Consider the following 22263-nt stretch of genomic DNA (forward strand, 5'->3'; position numbering starts at 1 on the left):
ATCCCTTTTTGAAGCCCAATATTGTACTCTGCCCTTTAAGTTTTGTTAAGATTAGAATAATCCATGATTTTCTGACTTTGATGGAAATTTTAGATAATGCTCTAGATCAGGGATCTCAAAGTTCCTCCTTGAGGGCTGCAATTCAGTTGGGTTTTCAGGATTTCCCCAATGAATATGCATTGAAAGCAGTGCATGCACATAGATTTCATGCATATTCTTTGGGGAAATCCTGAAAACCCGACTGGATTGCGGCCCTCAAGGAGGGACTTTGAGACCCCTGCTCTAGATTGCCATAGCACACAGGTGGCAAAGCATTTGATCTCTGCTAGGAACCTCTTACTGGCTCACAAGGTAATCAAGCGAGAGCAAAGGAGAGAAGAACGAGTTGGAGAAACATTAGGGCTCCAGCACTGTGACTCCCATTCTTCAAATGACCCCAACTTCAGAGTTTCAAAAAACCTGGAGGGCAACCTGCACAGGGTGGCACTATTGCTAAGAGGTCAGATGGAAGAGAGAACTTGTGTTGGGTTGCATTTAGGAATTTTACATAAATATCTACCAAATAAGGATCAATCAACCTGGGGTGACCAGGGAGGCCATTTTGGTGTTTATCTTCCATCATCTATTAGGAAACTCAGAAGAATGCAAAATGTATCATCACCCTTTCTCCACAATCAACATGTAGTCATTATCTCAAAATCTTTCAGAAACGGGATCTCCAATTGTATTTTGTCACTGAATTGTTTTTTTTAATTAATTGTAATTACAATTTTAAGTACAAAAGAAATTATAGCCAAGTAGAAGAAACAAGACACAGTATTCAGAAACCCTTCATAGAAGGAACAATCACAGTGTCAATTTGTTTAACTTTATCACTCCTAAAAGACTAACACACAAACTATTTTTCTGCTCCTTTTAACACAGATCAATCTCTTATGCATAAAGAAAATATGGAAGCTTTCTCTAGTCGGTGTTCTTTAAAAAGGAAAGTGATCATATGTTCAGTAACTAAAAAAATTAAAAGCCAGAACTGGCAGGTGTTTAGTTTAGTAAAAACCTATACTGGCCTTGGAGCATACGGCAAGGTAGTTTCCAAGTAAAACAATACAAAATTAACAATCAAAAAGCCAAAAGGACAAAAACAAAAATACACAGGAAAATAAGGGTATTGCCAAGTCGTATGGCTAAAGCTAAGGGCTCCTTTTACTAAGGTGCGTTAGGGCCTTAAAGCGTGGGATAGCGCGCGCTAAATTGCTACATGCGCTAGACCTTAACGCCAGCATTGAGCTGGCGTTATTCTAGAAACATACTGCGCATTTTAGCATGCGGTAATTTTGTGCGTGCGCTAAAAACGCTAGCGCACCTTAGTAAAAGTGAGCCCTAAGGAAGCTTCCAAGAAAAATGGTCAAAACCGGAAGCACTGGAAATCCTCGCAGGCTAGAAAACGCCCTTCTGCTATCTACTCAAAGTAGATTTATCAAAGTGAAAGCTAGGACCTATACTGGGCTCCTTGAGAAAGAAGGCCGGTGTGAAAACCCATGTTTTCAATGTGGCCTTATGCTAACTAGATGATGGCGCCAACCTAAGATGATCAATCTTTAACTGTTTGAGCTGGATGACGTACAGGTGTAGTACTTCTGCGTAGAGGTCTACACAGGAATGGGGATCGCGGGAATCCCCCCTAACCCACGGGACTCCCACGGGGACCCCCTCTTGCCCACGGGACTCCCACGGGGACCCCCCTCTAGCCAACGGTACTCCCACGGGGATGGAAGGCTTTGGAAGCAGGGTTCGTCCATATAATATAATGGACACGTCAGCCTTAGTAAAAGAGGGGGTTTATAAGTTAATTACCTGAACAGAAAACAATAAAAAGGGTTCCACCAAAGAGATTCCACAAGGAAAACAGCAGCGCAAACACAAAAGAAACTGTGGAATTGATGATCTTGTCAGAAGTATTTGCTGCTTTTTATGGGGAAGGGCGGGGATGGAGGTAATTCCTTGCGGGGATGGAGAGGATCCTGGCGGGGATGGGTGGGATTTCCGTCCCCGCACAACTCTCTACTTCTGAGACCTGGCAATGTGATAAAATGTTCACCTTGTGCTTCCGTCGGCCCACTTACGCTTAACGAGGAGAATTCTAACAGGATACGCGAGAGACATCGTAGGGAAAAAGAAGGTCATGTTCAAGACTCTGGTAATGACTGAAGTCTGATCTTTAAAACACTAAACACAATACACATGCTACAGGAACAAAATAAAAATCTTTCAGGTTTGTTACAAAATTATTGCTAAATTCAATATGTTTGATTAAACCTTCTGAAATAAACAGAACATTGCATGCGAGAGTTATTTTATAATAAACCGATAACAAAAATAATTTGTACTACTTACAGTTAAGTGTTAACATTATACATTACAATCCCAGATGGAATTTAGTAAAGAAGTCCATATTACAATTATGTAAATATTAACAGTGTTTCATCATCTTTAAAAATCTGGCCTATAACCATGCATTTATCTGCAACATATACTAAGCATTGTGTTCACATCAACACAGCGGTAAACTACTCGATTACATTGGACTGTTCTATAAAATTGCTCGTGATTTAACAGCTGACTGTTGCACACATGACACGATACAGCAGACCCGAGTTTGAGTGTCCTGTTGGACGGAACCATGGGGGGATAGGCAGAGGATTCCGGGTTTAGCGCCCGGCTTTCAGTATTAGCTCAAGACAAATTACATTCAGGTACACCAGCCCCCTCTTTTGCAAAGGTGCGCTAAGCTTTTTAGCGTGAGCTAAACACGTGCTAAATGCATGTTATCCTATGGACGCATTAGTGGTTAGCGCCTTTGTAAAAGACAGCCTAGGTATTTCTCTGTCCCCAGAGGGCTTACAATCTAAGGCCCCCTTTTATCAAGCCACGTTAGGGTTAAAAAAAAAAAAAAATCACCGGTTGCTTTAGTAAAAGCTCATAGAATTCCTAAGAGCAATGGTCCCCAACCCTGTCCAGTTGCGTTTTCAGGATCGTCCTAATGAGCGTGCACGGGGCAGATCTGCACTCCCATCGTTTTCATTACGTTTTCAAATCTCTTTCATGCATATTCATTAGGGCGCTCCTGAAAACCTGACTGGCTGGCGGTCCTCTAAGACAGGGTTGGGAACCACTGCCTAAGAGCATCGGAGCTTTCTCTGCAACGGCTTGATAAGCGGGGGGGCCTAAGTTTGTAGCAGAGACAATGGAGGAAATAAGGTATGTTGCAAAAGTTTCAAGACTTGGGCAGTTGGCTGAAAATGGTGTTCTTTCAGCTCAATTCCACTGATTGTAGAATGCAATTTGGGCCACTTGGTGGCCTCTGCACTCAACATGTTCCCTATAGTCCCAAAGCTGGATACCCATCAGGCCGCAAGCCTTTGAAAAAAGGTTTTCTAAGCTACATCGATAATAACATGCATCCAAGCAGGGTCTAAAATATGATAAATCCTCCTTAGTTTATTGTCTAATATTGGGCATAAGTAGCAGCAAATCGATCAATGATCAGGGCTGCCCAAAAAACCCTGAGGAATGTTAGCCTTCATAATTTAAGCAATATGGTATGTAAAATGATTTTGCACTTAATTATAGCTTCTTCAGAGGACAGAAAGGACCTGTGGTCTGCTGTACTTCAGAAATACATTACATTTTCTTTGCATTTTAATCAAAGAAAACTTGTAACGTTTAGTAGAGAATGACACGGGGGCAAATTTTTCCCTGTCCCCCCGCGGGAGCTCATTTTCCTGTCCCTCCCCATCTTTGCAAGCTCTGTCTTCATCTGCACAAGCCTCAAACACTTTAGGGAGTATGTGGTGCAGTGGTTAGAGCTACAGCCTCGGCTCCCTGAGGTTGTGGGTTGAAATCCAGCACTGCTCCTTGTGACCCTGGGCAAGTCACTTAATCCCTATTTGCCCCAGGTACATTAGATAGAGTGGGAGCCTGCTGGGACAGTTAGAGAAAAATGCTTGAGTACCTAAATAATTTGCAATCCGCATAAAATTGTAGGCTATGTGGAATATAAATTATTTAAAAATCCTAAGTACAGTGGTACCTTGGATTATGAGCATAATCCGTTCCGGGAGCATGCTCATAATCCAAAATGCTCGTTTATCAAAGCGAGTTTCCCCATAGGAAATAATAGAAACTCGCTTTGATGCGTTCCCCCCCCCCCCCCCCGAGAACCAGCATTGCTCCCCTCGAAGGCCCCCCCCTGCGATCCGGCACCCCCCCTGCCTCGAACCGGCACCCCTCCGGCCACAATCCGACTCCCCCCGACACGATTGGGCACCCCCCCGCCACGATCCGACCCCCCCCCCACCATTATTGGGCACCCCCCGACACAGGAGTGTGTGGCGAAGTGGTTGAAGCTACAGCCTCAGCACCCTGGGGTGGTGGGTTCAAACCCCGCGCTGCTCCTTGTGACCCTGGGCAAGTCACTTAATCCTCCATAGCCCCAGGTACGTTAGATAGATTGTGAGCCCACCGGGACAGATAGGGAAAATGCTTGAGTACCTGATTGTAAAACCGCTTAGATAACCTTAATAGGCGGTATATAAAATCCTAATAAAACTTGATCCGACATCCCCCCGACACAATTGGGCACCCCCCCCCGCCGCTTCTTACCCTCATCTGGGCACTCTTGAAAATCGGCCTTCTCCTCTGCTGGGCCTTGAGCATCTGAGCATGCTCAAGGCCTGCGAGTTGCTCGCAGGCCTTGAGCATGCTCAGATGCTCAAGGCCCAGCAGAGGAGAAGGCCGATTTTCAAGAGTGCCCAGATGAGGGTAAGAAGCGGCGGGGGGGGGGGGGGGTGCCCAATTGTGTCGGGGGGGGGGGGTCGGATCGTGGCAGGGGGTGCCCAATCGTGTCGGGGGGGTCGGATCGTGGCGGGGGTGTGCCCAATCGTGTCGGGGAGGTCGGATCGTGGCGGGGGGGGGGGGTGCCCAATCATGTCGGGGGGTTGGATCGTGGCGGGGGGGGGGGTGCCGGTTCGAGGCAGGGGGGGTGCCGGATTGCGGGGGGGGGGGGGGTGCTCGTAAATCGAGCCATGTTCGGTTTCCGAGGCACCGATTTTGCAAATGTTTTGCTCGTCTTGCAAAACACTCGCAAACCGATGCACTCGTAAACCGAGGTACCACTGTATTTGAGGCTTGTGCAGTTAAGGCAGAGCTTACAGGAATGGGACAGGGACAGTGACAAAACTCACGGGGACGGGACGGAGCCAAATTTGTCCCCGTGGCATTCTCTGATGCTTAGATCACGAGAACAGCTGGACTGGAAAGCAAATTTGCTTTCATGGTTCTTTTCCTTCTTAAAAATTGTGAATTCTAGCAGACTAATAAACAGGGGGGGAGAAAAAAAAATTAAATAAGGAGATTTTGGACTTTACATATGCACCTGACTTGGACATAGTGCGGCTTCTGTCAAGTGAAGAAAATTAAAACCTGTCATGTCAGTTTAATTAATTTCTCATTTGTGAGTCATCGCTTTGAACTACCAAGTAAACCAGATCTGGGGCAGAATTTCATTGGTCAAAAAGATAAAATGTTATCATTACTTTACAAATTTAATTTATAGTAGAGGACATGTTGAATAGGTCAAGACAACGAGCTTCCGATATTACTTAAAAGACACACTGGAAGGTCTCCATTGCCCCAACTGGGTAATAGTGAAAACACGACCCACAATGGTTTTAGGATGTCAAATCAATAACAACCAAGACCACACATACACATAAAGAGTAATACAGGTAACTAAAAACCTACATATGAAAAGAGGCCTAAGTTCAACACTTATGGCTAATGGACTTAAGAGCTGATTTTTGGGTGTCGTAAACAGAATTAAGCGCTATTCTGTAAAAAGCGCTCAGAGCTGGATAACCTTTCCTAGAACAGTATGTGGCATTGGGATGCGCACCCAAGAATTTACGCCAATTGAAACCTGGTGTAAATTCGTATGTCTAAACGAGGCGCAGATCCCCCCCCCCTCCCCGAATTCTATAACACTGCGCATGCAAATTCCTGGAACTCTGAGCCACTCATGCCCCTCCAATGGCAGTGTCTCCTTTTTGGATTGATGCTCAGATCTCGGTGCCTACAGATGTGTGCGCAAATCTTAATTAATGCCAATTAGCACTGAGAATTATTAGCACCCAATTATCGGCACCAATTGGCTTGTTTATGAGTTACATTTTGAGTGCCATATAGAATTACAGCGAGCGTGTACTTCCTACATTAGTGTGGACCAGCCAATCTGGTCTGCAAGAACAGGAAGTATATTCATATCTACACAGAAAATAGGTGCTGTCCATGGTTCTTGAAGACACACAAGGAACTTACTGTGAACTGATAAACTGCATCTCAGTCATAAGCTCAATTTCTTAATGCATGTAATAATATACATGCATTAGGTCGTGCCTGCTTAATGTAAACAACCTGTCATTTTTAATGACTTTCTTCTTTCAATCTCTTTTGGTAGTGCAAAATGATTTTGTCTTTAGCCCTTCGAGGAAAGAAAAGCATATTAGCTGGGTGCAGATAATGCTCTCTGGCGTGGCTGAAATCTTCACGACACCCCACTGTGTATGTCCCGATGCACAAGGAAAATGGATCCTCGGATGCTTAAATCCTCATTAGGTCCAAGTCTCCATGGGCACAATCGATTCTTTTGTTCCGACAGAAGGAAGCAGGTTTTCCTCAGAAAGGAAATAAAAAGGTAATTGTACTAGGAACCCTCGAATCCTCTGCAGCTCATCGGCTGCTTTAGCTGGGTCCTCCGTGGCCAAGCCTGGTTTGGTTATAAACTCCTTCAGCTGGAATAGGTTACTGACCTCATCACTTGGAAGGCATCTGAAGATCTGATCCAAAAATGAAAAAGTAGTATAAAATTAGCCTAAAGAAAGATTCACAATTTCTGCTTTCAGAAGCTTAATAGTAATTACTGCTATTTATAATTTCTATAGCGCTGAAAGGCATACGTAGTGCTGTACATTTAATATTCAATAGACGGTGCCTGCTCGGAAGAGCTTACAATCTAATTTGGACAGACAAGGCTTCTCAAGGTTGAGGAGTTTCTGGTAGAAGGAATGATACAATAGGTATAGACAGCAGCAGTTTTCAAATGATGAAGACGTCGAGGAAGCTGCGACATCCTGGTTTGAAGGTCAAACAGAATTCTTTTCAAAGGGTTAAAATCATTGCAGGAAAAGTGGATGAAGTGTATGGCGCTATCAGGGGCCTACATTGAAAAATAAAACAAAAATTTGTTTAAAACTTTTCTTCCTACTGAGGTACATAAATTATTGAATGCCCCTCGTACATCGGCAGGGGTTGAGCCAGGTCAGAGAGAGAGAGATCAGTGCAGGAAGTCCCTCAGTAGGGCCGCCACTAGCTGCAGGGCTGAAGACTTGTGGATGCGGGGGAAGAGGCAGCGAGCTGTAGTGGATTTGGGGAGGAAGGAGAGAGATGCCAGACCGTGCAGGGGGTGAGGGTTGAGGGAGGGAATTAAGAGAGTTGGACATGGGGATAGAGAGGGGAGGGGAAGAGAGAGAGAGTTGGACCTGGGGTTGGGAGAAAGAAGATGCAAGTAGAGGACAGCCTTGGTAAAATATATGAATCTGGTTACAAAGTTACAATATGAAAGGTGGAAGTGTTGCAAGATTTAGGCCCCTTTTGCTAAAGTGCATTAAGCAGTTAACAAAGGAATTAACATGTGCATAGACTATGAAATACCTTAATTTGCATGCATGTGTGTATTGTACACCTTCATTTATACCTACTCTAGAGAAGAAGTAAGAAATGGTACAAGTTTCAAATTTATTAAGGTTTGTTGCACACGCAATGTCAAATACTTCAATGCGTATAACATTTTAAAAATAGGGGACAAAACAAAACAATTTTATACAACTAAATACATAGAGGAGCATAATCAAAAGGGACGTCTAAGTCCGTTTATGTCAATTTCGCAAGTCGTCCAAAGTCAAAAAGTGCCTAAGTGACATTTTCGAAAGAGGCGTCCAACTTCTTTTGACTTTCGAAAATCGTCCAAATTATACGTCCTGCAGATCTGATCTAAAACGTCTATCTTTATTGTCCATTTTCGTACAAATGTCCGTCCAAGTCAAAAACATCTAGAACAAGCCCTGTTGGACGTGGGAGGGGTCTGCAAAGTGATTGACAGAACACCCAGACAGGGCACCTAAATAGTGGGGTACCTTACAGGGCACTGCTGTGAACTTCACAAACAGGGTGCCATGGCTTCTCCTCACTACAGCTCCCTTATAGGTCACGGTGAGCCCCCCAAACCATCTTCAGAATCCCCTAGACCCACTTATCTACCACCTCTATAGCCCTTATGGATGCAGGAGCCACTTATATGCCAGTACAAAAGGGTTTTGGGGGTGTATAGGGGAATGCACATGTTTCAGTAACAAAGCAGTGATTACAGGAGCTTATGGGCATGGGTCCTCCACTCTATGGGTCCCAAACCCACCCCCAAGATGACTTAAGCTGCCTCTGGGCTGGACGACTAGGCTTTCCTATGCTAGGCAGCCAGGTGATGATAGTCTGGAGGCTGAAATTTCAAGTTATGATTAAAATTTTTATTGGGGGGGGGTGTTAGTGATCACTGGGGTAGTGTGTGTGGGGGTCTGTGTTATGTGTTTTCAGTGATTATCTGGTGAGTTTAGGTGGGTTTTAGTGACTTAGACCATGTTTTAGATGTCAAAACGTCCAAATTTCCTCTAGGCTCTGTTGTTAAACTTTCGGTTATACATGCTGTATGACTAAGTCTAAGCCGGCCCACGTCCTGCCCAACTCCTGCCCTCGATACGCCTCCCGAAACGCCCCGTTTAACTTTGGACGTTGAGCGGCTCTATGAAGGCCTAAGTCATTTCGAAATAAGTCCAAAACCCGGTTTGATTATCGGCACTTGGACGTTCTAGAGAAATGTTCGTCCAAGTGCCGATTTAGGCCGGTTTTTGGACGTTTTTCTCTTTTGATTATGAGCCCCATAATATATAAGTACAGTGGTGCCTCGCATAACGAACGCCTCGCACAACGAACGCTGCACACAACGAACTTCATGTCTTGATTCACACAACGAACTTCGTTTCACACAACGAACTTCGTTTCACACAACGAACTTCGTTTCACACAACGAAGTCGCCCGAGCTGCCGATGTATTGCATCCTTCCGCGCAGGCACTGCAGGCAGTCGTTAGTCACTGCGCTTAACTGCCCTCTCTCACTGTATACAGTCGTCCTTTTAAGATAAACTCAATATTTTTTATATATCATGGCTTCTAAAAAAAGCAGGAAGGTGATTTCTGTTGAAATGAAACGGGAAATAATTAGAAGGAGTGAATGTGGGGTCAAACAGTGTGACCTCGTCAAAGAGTTTGGCCTCAGCAAGACCACCATTTTCACCATTTTGACAAATTTATCTTTTTTTATGTCATCTTAGCATATTTTATGTTGCAGAACGAATTATTTTTTTTAACATGTATTGTTATGGGAAAACGCGTTTCACATAACGAACTTTTCGCATAACAAACTTGCTCCTGGAACGAATTAAGTTCGTTGTGTGAGGCACCACTGTACAAATAAATAACTGGTACAGGTGAGGGGGATGAACTACAATCTTTAACGAAAGTGAAGAAACATTTAGGGAAAACACATCTGGTAGGTAACAAGAAAAGATATACGAGCAAAGATAAGCATAGAAAAGAAAGAAGAGAAGTTTGCAACCTAGGCGTAGGTCTAATTAAAATTTAAGTTTTAGATCATGAGATGTAATGATTGATAAGTTATACTATCTATATCGCAAATGCATCCTTATACAAGAAACTTTTTAAAGAACTTTTAAATTTTTCTAAAGAGGATTCAATGCGTAAGTACATTGGTACATTGTTCCAGAGCTGGCGTGCTATAACCGAAAAAATAGTATATCTCCTAGTCCCTATTACTTTTAGAGGAGGGATAGTCAATAAATGCTGCTCTGTTGATCTAAGTGCCCTGAATGGGCACATCCTCTACCAGGTATGCTAAGTATTTTACAAAATATTGTACGAGTGGGTGCTTAAAAGGTCTCAGCCCAACCAACCAACTTCCTAAATTCGGAGCGTTATTCACCACTGTCGCTGAAGAGTTTGACCTTATTTTGTTAAGTGCCAATTTGCAGCAAACAAAATTCTCTGAAATTGTTTCAGATCATTGACTGAACCGTATCCACATCATTCTCTTCTTGGTTGGACTTTTCAGCACCCCCTCGTAGTGTGAAGAGTTTCAGTATCTGGGAACCAGAGCTGAGATTGTGATGTCATAATGTTTCATTCCACCAATAAGAGAGCCAACCTCATCAATGATGTCACATTAGCTTGATTGTACCTGGCTCACTTTTATTACATATGAGGGGTTGCTGTAAAGTTCTCAACCCAACCAACCACCTTCCTAAATTCGGAGCGTTATTTTACCCCTGCCGCTGAAGAGTTTGACCTTATTTTGTTAAGTGCCAATTTGCAGCAAACAAAATTCTCTGAAATTGTTTCAGATCATTGACTGAACCGTATCCACATCATTCTCTTCTTGGTTGGACTTTTCAGCACCCCCTCGTAGTGTGAAGAGTTTCAGTATCTGGGAACCAGAGCTGAGATTGTGATGTCATAATGTTTCATTCCACCAATAAGAGAGCCAACCTCATCAATGATGTCACATTAGCTTGATTGTACCTGGCTTACTTTTATTACATATGAGGGGTTGCTGAAAAGTTCTCAACCCAACCAACCACCTTCCTAAATTCGGAGCGTTATTTTACCCCTGCCGCTGAAGAGTTTGACCTTATTTTGTTAAGTGCCAATTTGCAGCAAACAAAATTCTCTGAAATTGTTTCAGATCATTGACTGAACCGTATCCACATCATTCTTCTTGGTTGGACTTTTCAGCACCCCCTCGTAGTGTGAAGAGTTTCAGTATCTGGGAACCAGAGCTGAGATTGTGATGTCATAATGTTTCATTCCACCAATAAGAGAGCCAACCTCATCAATGATGTCACATTAGCTTGATTGTACCTGGCTCACTTTTATTACATATGAGGGGTTGCTGAAAAGTTCTCAACCCAACCAACCACTTTCCTAAATTCGGAGCGTTATTTTACCCCTGTCGCTGAAGAGTTTGACCTTATTTTGTTAAGTGCCAATTTGCAGCAAACAAAATTCTCTGAAATTGTTTCAGATCATTGATTGAACCGTATCCCCATCATTCTCTTCTTGGTTGGACTGAGAACTTTTCAGCATCCCCTCGTAGTGTGAAGAGTTTCAGTATCTGGGAACCAGAGCTGAGATTGTGATGTCATAATGTTTCATTCCACCAATAAGAGAGCCAACCTCATCAGTGATGTCACATTAGCTTGATTGTACCTGGCTCACTTTTATTACATATGAGGGGTTGCTGAAAAGTTCTCAACCCAACCAACCACCTTCCTAAATTCCGAGCGTTATTTTGCCACCGTAGCTGAAAAGAGTGTTATCTTATTTCATGAAGTGCCAATTTGCAGAAACGAAATTCTCTGTTTTGACATTGTTTCAGATCATTGATTGAACCATATCCACGTCATTCTTGGTTGGGCTGAGAACATTTCAGCACCTACTTGTCTTTATAATGTATATTGACTAGGTAGGCATGTAGGTAGGTACTTTCCCATGGCATCTGGTTATAAAGTTATCCTCTTAATCTGTAATGCAGTACGGTATTGCACATTAACTTAATGCAATATTTGACAGATAATGTCCACCACAATAGGAGAAAGACATGAAGAGAACCAATAATAAGATGATCCTTAATGCAAACGAGAAAGCACGGGCAGGCGTGAGAAAGCCACAATGGGGCCTGTGCTGCTGACGATGCAGTTTGTTATAAAGGTACTGTATTTTGGTCTCGCGGTTGGGGTTCAGATGGGTGGGAGAGATGGAAGGGTCGCGGGGCATCGCTGCTGCCGCCGGCAACTAGGCTTATTTTCGGGGGTAGGGTTTATATTAAGACCTGTTCCATCATTACTCTATATATGTGGAAAAGAATCTAGGAGCCCCCAAGGGATGTTTCATTGCTTTTAGGTGTGCCCCTAAGTCGGAGAATGAAGTGGATTACTAACTAAGCATAGCCTTGTTAGTCAATTTGTTTTGCTTCTGAACTTTTTACAAATGCAAAAATCAAAAGAATTCAGTGTAGAAAATACAGAAATAGCCTTTTACTTGTATAACCAGATCTGCTCACTCACTGTAATTGTTCTTGATTAGTGGAAGTACCGTATTTTCACCCATATATCACGCACCCGTGTAAAACGCGCACACGGGTATAGCGCGCGGGGAACACAAATTTATGTAAAAAAATTTAATATAGCGTGCACACGTGTATACCGCGCATGCTAAAACCTCCTCCCGCCTACTCCGAACCGGCATCCTCCCCCTCGCTCGCTTACCCGAGAGAGCATTTTTTTTTGTCATTCGAATCCGGCATTCCCCCTGCGAACCGGCATCCTCCCCCCCGCTCGCGTCACCCCCCCCTCCCCTGCGATCCTACATCCCCCCCAGCACCGCAAAACATCTTACCCGAAGGGGGGTGACACGAGCGGGGGGCGGGAGGATGGCGGTTCGCAGGGGGGATGCCGGATCGGATTGAAAAAAAAAAGTTGTAAAACGCGCTCACACATACAACGCGCACGGTTATGCACGGTTTGTAAAAATCGTGTATAACGCACGCGTTATATGCGTGAAAATACGGTACTCGATACTAAAAAAAACTAAGCCACTCTTACCTTGTCAAAAATTGTGGTATTGCGAGCTGCCGTGGCTACCCAGACCTCCTTGAAGAATTTGTCACTAATAGGATCTTGGATGTCGGAGAGGTCAGAAGCACAACCGAGAACTACCCTGAAAAATAAGGGAAGAATACCGGACTCAAGAGGCCAAACAAGTGAGACTTTGTATCAACGAGACGCCAATACAATTCTTGCTTCTACAAGGGAAAAATAAAAGGCGTTGCAAATTCAGTACTGCTGAATACACTGCTTGGTGACAGTTAACCTTCACCCTGTCCTTGCAGGGAGAATTTTTTTGCAACGTGAAAGCCAGGATGCTTATTAGTGAGAGGCACCAACTCTGCCCCTGCTCCCTACTCTGTTCAAATAACTTATACGCCCTTGTGAAGTTAACACCAAAACCCCAAGGCTTTATGCCTTTTCCCTTCAATGACGGCAATCACAAGTCCAGTTGGGTATTCAAACAGTCACCTTGCATTTATTTACTTACGCATTTTTATACTGCACAATCCAAAGTTCTTGGCGGTTCATGAGAGAACAGACGTAATGAACATAGACAAAACATATGGCTTCAGAAAAAGAAGGACCGAGTGAGACATCTGGGTTTCACTTCCATTGCTTTCAATGGAAGTAAAACTCAGATGTCTCAATCTATCCTCTTTTTTTCTGGAGCCATGTAGTAACCCTGTTATCTTAAGATTTTGTTTTGTAGTCCTGTATTTGCATCGGGTTTATCTGTGTTCCGTGTGTGTGACCAGGGCCAGGTGTACTGTTAGGAATGAATGTTATGAAGCGTTATTGGTGTCATGGCCCCAAGAAGGAAGATATTTGCCAGCTCTCCTTCAGTCTTGGACTTGAAACGGCCCTTGCTTAAAAATTAGCGAAGACCACTGCCCAAGACTGCCTCAGATCAACCTCTCCCAATATGTTGTTGTTTTTTTCAAAAGGATCAAATTTAGTCTACTCCTCAAATCAATCATCAACTTTGAAAACACTCCTTCTCCTAGCCACCACCCCAATGACCAAGCTCTTATATTAATTTAGGGCCCAAAAAAGGCGTTAGGTCTTATTCTCGGGAAGGTCTGATTTTTTTTCATGTACAATGATTATCTCTCCCTTTCTCTCCTCCACCCCAATTCTTCCTATTTCCTTTCTCTCCCCCACATGTGCAGCATCTTTCCTCCCCTCTCATCCATCCCCATGTGCAGTGTTTTTCTATCCCTTCCCCCTCCCTCTGTGCAGCAGAACCCTTGCAGCCTATATCCATCCCTCCCCTTGTGCAGTAGAAACCTTGCAGCTTCTATCCCTCCCTCCCTCCTTCCCATCCCTTGTTTAGCAGAACCCTTGCATTTTATATCCCTCCCATCCCCCCACCCCTGCTGACCCTTTCATCTGAACCCCGACCACGAGACTGAAATACAGTACCTTATAACAAACCCCATCGTCAGCAGCAAAGGCCCCATCGCGGCTTTGTCACGCCCGGGCGTGAGAAAGCCACAATGGGGTCTGTGCTGCCAATGATGGGGTTTGTTATAAGGTACTGTATTTCGGTCTCACGGTTGGGGATTTGGAAAGATGTGAGAGATGGAAGGGTCGCGGGGGAGCGCTGCTGCCACTGGCGACTAGGACTTATTTTCAGGGGTAGGGCTTATATTAAGACCTACCCTGAAAATCATGCTAGGGCTTATTTTCAGGGTAGGTCTTATTTTCGGTGAAACTCTGTGCCAAAGTTGTAAGACAGATGGGGGGAGGGGGGGTAAACATACATGAACTATATGCATTCCTTATTAGAAAATGGTCAGCTTTGATCCCTGTTTATGCCTCCCCTTCCAAAAGACTACTCAAATTTGAAAAATGGAAAAGTCGTCATAAGGCCTCTCAAGGTCATATCTCCACACAAAGTTCATGCAGCTAGGTCATTCTAGTTCTATGTGTGTGAAGGGGGGGCAGAATATACATACGCACGACAGCACATATATAGCTACACAGTATGATCTTACTAGCCTCTCTTTAAAGAGTAACAAAAGAAGGGATCTGATCCGAGATATTCCTTCAGGTACCCCATGAACACGAGTGTGCATCCAACGTTGTGTGGGGAGAACCCAACTCAACCTAGAAATGGGAAGGCTTTTTCCATACGAACTGGGATTTGGTGGCTGAATTTCCCAAAGCATCTCTCTCCTTCTTAGCGCACATGTTCCCTGAAAACAAAAATTACCCGCAGAAGTGTTTATCCAGAAATAATCAAAAAAACTCTGTGGAGTGACGATGTTCCCAAATGGACTTTATTTGAAAGTATCAAAGTTCCAAAGGTACACTAAAATCATCCACATAAAATAATTCCATCCACATAAAAGTAAATCATCCACATAAGAGCCTTAAAGGACCTAGTCCGCTAGGGATACAGGTCCCAACATGGTCCACGTTTCGACAAAAAGTCTTCTTCAGGGGTCCCTGGGGGTCCTATAAAGGTGAGTACGTGGGAAACAATTGTGTGGTGAACCAGAAGTGAGACACTGCTTGCATTACTTTTATGTGCAGGAGTGTGTGGTGCGGTGGTTGAAGCTACAGCCTCAGCACCCTGGGGTTGTGGGTTCAAATCCCGCGCTGCTCCTTGTGACCCTGGGCAAGTCACTTAATCCTCCATAGTCCCAGGTACGTTAGATAGGTTGTGAGCCCACCGGGACAGATAGGGAAAATGCTTGAGTACCTGATTGTAAAACCGCTTAGAAAACCTTGATAGGCGGTATATAAAATCCTAATAAACTTAAAAACTTAAAAAAAAATTATTTTATGTGGATGATTTTAGTGTACCTTTGGAACTTTGATACTTTCAAATAAAGTCCATTTGGGAACATCGTCACTCCACAGAGTTATTTTGGTTTTCTCTGGATTTTCTTCTTTGTGGATATTTTGGGGTCAATTCCTTTTGTTTTTATCCAGAAATAATACCTGAAGCACTGGAGTCGCAGTGCTTGTGCAAATTTTCCAGCAGCATATTCCTCTCCATTCATCACCGACGGAACTGTTTCTGTGTCTTGCACAATGACCGCCAATTCACTATCTCGCTTTCCCATCATGCTGCGGTCATTGATGTTAGCAGAACCTAAGGAGGAATTAAACGGCAAACTTAATATTTTTAACTGGTATATTTTATTGTGCAGAACTGATTAGTAAATACTTGATATGACAAATAGGAAAGGCTACCTTTTTTGACCCAACCTTTTTCTCCTGTTCCTCTAGGGGTCCAGCTCAAGAGAAATCAAGACTGGTGTCCTGGGGTTTTCTCCCCTATAGTATATCTCCCAGTGCAGCTATGGTTTAAAATTTGGTATCCCACAATTTACAACGGATTAGTGAGGTTTACGAAACACAATACGATTAGTTAAAATAAGAAAAGAACACCATTACCAATAGGAAAGACCTAATCTAAATATTAAAGAGAGAGAAAAAAGCAAGATATCTTTTTGTTGTGGTCTCCTAAATGCGGTCTTCTCCTGTCCACTGACAAAGTCAAAAAATTACATCAGATTAAATGCCAAATTAAAAAAAACTGAGTTTTCAACGTAGACTTAAATTTTGGAAATGAAAAATCACTTCGAACAATTTGTGGAAGGTCATTCCATAATGATGGAGCTAAAAAAGATAAAAGCAGAATTACAAGTTTGATTCATACTGAGCCATTTTTGGAGAAGGCAGAACCAGCCTCTGAGAGTCAATCGACTGTAATGTATGTGTTGGGGTATTTGGAATCGTTACAGCAGTCAAGCATGATGGAGTGTAATGTAGAGCTTTAAAAGTCAAACAAAGAATTTTAAATTTAGAACTCAGCAGGGAGGTACCTTAGACAAAAGAGAAAGACCACATCAAATACCCACAGAATTTTTAATGCAATTAACATCTATTGCAATGAAAGAGAATTACTTTTTATACCAAGATAGCTACTATATTCAGAAAAATGGAGTAGCAATGGGAGCTACATTTGCCCCATCAATAGCCAATTTCTATGTCAAAATCTGAGTCAGAATGGATCATAAATTCCCCTTTTTTCCAACATTTATTTATGGCGTAGATACATTGATAACAACAAAAACAAAAAAGGAACAAAATATTAGAGTTATTGAAACTTAACTTGGATGGCGCTCAGAATCCAAAGGTGGAATAAGAAAGCTCAACATGGGGAAAAACCCCTATAGAGACTTTCACAGACTCAATCATTGCACCATCTTGTTAGATAGAAGAAAGTGTTCAAAATAACTTCATGAATAATAAGTGTTTCTTAAATCTCCATATCGTGAAAATAATGTCCAAAGTCTTATAATTACAAAAATGGTGTAAACAAAAAGACTTAACTTGAATGTCTCTGCAGAACCCCGCTGGATCACCGCTGCAGAGACATTCAAGTTAAGTCTTTTTGTTTACACCATTTTTGTAATTATAAGACTTTGGACATTATTTTCACGATATGGAGATTTAAGAAACACTTATTATTCATGAAGTTATTTTGAACACTTTCTTCTATCTAACAAGATGGTGCAATGATTGAGTCTGTGAAACTCTATAGGGGTTTTTCCCCATGTTGAGCTTTCTTATTCCACCTTTGGATTCTGAGCGCCATCCAAGTTAAGTTTCAATAACTCTAATATTTTGTTCCTTTTTTGTTTTTGTTGTTATACTTTCTTTGGAACAATATCCAGTTTATTCATTTACCCAGTTGTGCTTAGTAGATACATTGATGACATAATTATGTTATGGAAAGGTCCTGAAAGAATGTTGTCAACCTTTTTAAATTGGCTTAATTCATGTGACAGTAATCTAAAATTTACTATGACGTTTTCTGTGAAGAAGATTAATTTCTTAGATTTAGAAATTCAACAAGAAGCGCACAGCTTCAGCACTGATGTATTCTCTACAGATACAGACAAGAATACCTTTTTAGCGTATGAAAGTAACCATCCAGGAAAGCTAAAAAATAGTCTTCCATATTCTCAATTTATTAGACTAAGAAGGAACTGTTCAGACGATATTAAATTTAAAAATCAAAGTAGTCTTCCATGTTCTCAATTTATGGACTATGGAAGACTAACTTGGGAGGTATCTAGACAAAAGTCAAACAAAGAATTTTAAATTTATATCTCAGCAGGGAGGTATCTAGAAACTTGCCACCATGCGCTCCAAGTCCAAATCCAACATCTAGGTATCACACTTGCCAGGTGACCATGACTCTATCCCCTCCAGGGACTGTGAACATTGCTTCTGCAGCATCCCAGCCAACCCAAAAAACAGTCTGAGCCAGGACAAGCTACAATATTATGCTCACATCGTACTGATCCTGCTGAAAACTGGAATGTTTGCACGCTGTGGATCACGGAAAACAAAAAAAAGATTATTCAGTGTATGGATTTTGGAGACCACATGAGTCCCCCTTGATCAGAGGTTACAGTAAAGCTGATGGAAGGAAACATTTATAGCCAGCAGAGTTTAGTAGGGTGGCACTTCCCACATAAGAGGCCTGTAGGAGGTGGCAAATGGTGACGTTACACAGTATTGATTCACATAAAACATTTTGAAGGAGATCTTTCCAAATTATTAATTCAAAAAGAACAACGTTTTATATATAATTGGCATACCCTTACCCCAGAAGGATTAAATTCTGAGATCGAATGGTCACTAATATAATAGAGTACTGTCATGCCAATTTTCTGCTTGATCTCATATCCGGTTTAGTCGAGCATACCCTTTCCGGTTCTTCTCCATATAAATTTATCGTCCGGGGTTCAGGGCTCTAGTCTTCCCATTACTTTGGTCACGTCCAGTTCTAGTGAGCCGTTATTAGGTATGTAGATTTATTGAGTATACTGATAATTAGTTCACGATTCAATGGATATAACTACATGATAACTAATTTAGACCTTTGTTAATAATAGTTGAGTTAATATAATATTGTTTTTATTTATTTCGTTTAGCATCTATGTCCCTCCCTGACGAAGAAACGAAACCTGGGTCGGGGAGACAGGGACCATAAGTAGAGATAAACACAGAGTGGATATGTTTTAAAGCCCACATAACACAGTTCTTACACTTTATCAACGAGGTTCAACATTACCAACAACCACCTGGCGAAGATAAGTATATTATATATAATAGCAATTCACATTGAGTGTCTTGTTGATATACTAAAGGTGGTTTGGGGACGTTGAAGGCGATGATGGTCCCCTTGTTAACCTCGTTTTGGTGACATCACTAAAAACATTGGTTATAAGGTCTGAGCACTTCACATTTAAACAAGGATATTAATTAAGTAACATTTATTGTTTAATCAGAGCTATGATTCATTAATAGTATTTAGGATGGAAAAAGAAAAACATACTGGACTAGTGCTGTATTAATGCATGCTAACACCGCTAGAGGGCAGCTACTAAAATGGTTAGTGGTCTTTGACGCATGGTATATGGAGAAAATCTCAATCTCAATAGGTCTACTTTGAAAGAAAGTCGCCAAAGTGGAGATATGACAGACATGTAAATACCTCCGTGGCATAATTGCACAGGAGGCGACTGAACTGAAAGGAAGCACTGCCAGGAATGAGGAGTGTAGGATAGGGTCACAAGACATCTGGGAAAACTCAGACATGTGCCTGAAGGGATTTCCAAAATCCAGCAGTTTGTCTGGGTTTTGGAAGACCTAACCTCAGGGCTGGGGCTGGAGGGCATCTGTGCATGCATGGATGTTGACACCATGACATCATACACATATGCGTGATGTCATCGCGTCAAACGTCCATGCATGTGCAGATGCCCTCCAGAGACGGCCCCGATCTCTGGGAGGTTCGTGTGAGGGCGGGGTGGAGAGCGGAATGGGCCAGGATCAGGTGTCCTCTTTTTTTAAATAGAGGAAATCTGGCAACCCTAGGGTAGGAAGAAGGTGAAAGGAGATAGAATGAGGAAAGACTTCTTCAAGGAAAGAGGGACAGACGCACCGAACTGCTTGCTGGTGGAGGATGGTGGAGACCAAGACACTCTCAATTCATGAAAGTGTGGAACAAGAATTTAGGATCTCTAAGAAAAAAGAAGGAATGGTAGATGGTATGGATGGACAAACTGGATAGGCCAGGGCTACTCAATTCTGATCCTTGAGATCAACATGCAGGCCGGATTTTCCAAATTTCCATCATGAATGCATGGAAGAAATTTGCCTGCACTGCCTCCTTTGTATGCAAATCTCTCTCATGCATATTCATTATGGATTTCTTGAAGACCTGGCCTGCCTATGGACCTTGAGGACCATAATTGAATAGCCCTGGGAGAGGCCATATGGTGTTTATCTGACATCAGCAGAAGCAGAAAACAAGTGACAAAGGGAAGTATTATAAAGTATAGTGCCCGATGGACTCCTGAGTGTGAGAATGCATTTAGGGGCATCATAGACTGAGTAATGCTCCAGTGCTTGCATTCGCTGACCAAGGCAAGCCCTATGAACTGCATACAGATGCTTGTCTGGAAGGGTTGGGAGAAGTGTATCAGACACACGCTGATGGACTAAGGCCAGTGGCATATGCAAGTCGGAGTTTATCAAAGACTGAAAGAAACTATCCAGCACACAAGTTAGAGTTTCTAACTCTCAAATGGGCAGAAGTGGACAAGTTTGGAGACTACCTGTATGGAGTGAAATTCAAAGTGAAAACATATACAGTACTCCCCCACAAATCTGCGGTCGGTGGTTCGTGGTCCCGGTCATTTGCGGTATTTTCCAACTGGGCAGGAGAGGGCAACTGGAGTGCGGGCTTGTGAAGGAAATCACTTGCTGTATGCTCCAACCGCCTCTTCTTGTACTAAAGTCGGGCCTCACCAATCAGGAGCTGCCCTCTCCTGTCTCCCCTGCCTAAAAAAACATATGTGCGGCTTTTTGAGATTCACGGGGATTCTTGGAAAGTAACCCCCGTGAATTTTGGGGGAGTACTGTATTATCAAATTATACAGAATACTACAATAAAAATCATCACCAGCAAAAAAAAAAAAAAAAAAAAAAATAATAATAATAATAATAACAGCTTATATACCGCAATACCGCGAAGTTCTATGCGGTTTACAAAAGATTAAGCAAAGGTACAAATTGACTGACTTCACCACGTTACACCACTCTTAAAGAATACTCACTGGCTACCCATAAATCGTAGAATTACTTATAAAATAGCTTTAATAACCTTTAAAGTTAACATGGTCAAAACCTAGCTCTGCTCCTCGAAAGAATAATCATTCCTTATGTGCCCGCGAGAACACTGAGATCAGAAGAGAAACATCTATCAGTTCCCTCCCTGAAAATCATAAATACCAATGGAGATGTAACAGGCCCTCAAACGTGGAACTCCTTGCCAATACATGTAAGAGAGGAAGCGAACCTTGATAAATTTGAAGGAAAACTTAAAAAGTCGATGTCTAAAAGCTACGAGACCGCTAATTTTAAATTTGACCTATCCTATTCCCTTTTTTTGTTCTTTTTTAACTTATTGTAGTTCTCCCCTTTTTCCCTAATATTTCAAATGATTAACTGTGTCATTTGCTGGATCTTTTATCCCCCCCTAAAATAAACTGCTTCGCCACATACTACTTATATTTTAATTTTGTACATCGCATTGAAATTATTTGATAATGCGACAATATCAAACTTTTATTAAACTTGAAACTATCCCCCTCTTTTACGAAACTGTGATAGCAGTTTCTAGCGCGGGGGAGTACCACTGAATGGCCCGCGCTGCTCCCGAAGCTCATAGGGACTCAGTGAGCGTCGGGAGCAGCACGGGCCATTCAGCGTAGCTCCCTGCGCTAGAAACTATCACAATTTCGTAAAAGGAGGCCTATGTCTAATACAATGTTTGCCATGCTGTGTTTGCCACGTTTGTAATACTATGTTTATCATGCTATGCTTGTATATATGACTGTCTGCCATGCTAAGCTGCCATCTTACGGTTGCCAGGCAATGCTCGGACACACCACGCCATGTTTGTCATGTTATATTTTACCAGGCTTTATGTATGTCAACATGTAACCCGTTCTGAGCTCTCCTGGGAGGATGGGATATAAAACCATTAGTAAATAGGTCCCATCATGATGTATATTGAGATAAAGATTGTACGTGTGACTATCTAAATTATTTTTTTTTGTAATTTATTGAGAACTACGAAGATATACTCCTGATGGAGCCTAAGAATGAAATGGCAGCCCTGTCAGGTTTTAAGATGAGTTTTGTCACAAAAATCACTTTGGAAGAATGAAAATAGAAAAAAAGTAAAAAAAAACAACTTGAGGCTTTTGACATATGGTAGAAGCAGATAAGCCTAGCGACAAGCTGATAATCCAGTGTGGGAAAAGCTTCCGAGGTCTTTTCCTCCACAGAAATGTTTTGTTTTTGAGCCTAAAG

At 42.4% G+C, this 22263-nt stretch overlaps 1 protein-coding gene across 5 annotated transcripts in view; it reads right to left on the reverse strand.

Annotated features, from left to right (window-relative positions):
- Positions 1-5158: 5158 nt before the first annotated feature.
- Positions 5159-22263, reverse strand: part of PLD1 (phospholipase D1) — a 241689-nt gene continuing 224584 nt past the window's right edge. For all 5 annotated transcript variants that reach the window (XM_033958771.1, XM_033958772.1, XM_033958770.1 and 2 more), the window contains 3 exons: positions 15799-15952; positions 12844-12958; positions 5159-6893 (listed from right to left, as the gene is read on the reverse strand). In XM_033958771.1, the coding sequence (XP_033814662.1) occupies positions 6669-6893; positions 12844-12958; positions 15799-15952 (494 nt within the window). In that variant the 3' untranslated portion in view covers positions 5159-6668. The remainder of the gene's footprint in view (positions 6894-12843; positions 12959-15798; positions 15953-22263) is intronic.

The sequence above is a fragment of the Geotrypetes seraphini genome, chromosome 9 (genome assembly GCF_902459505.1).
Source record: "Geotrypetes seraphini chromosome 9, aGeoSer1.1, whole genome shotgun sequence".
NCBI lineage: Eukaryota > Metazoa > Chordata > Amphibia > Gymnophiona > Dermophiidae > Geotrypetes > Geotrypetes seraphini.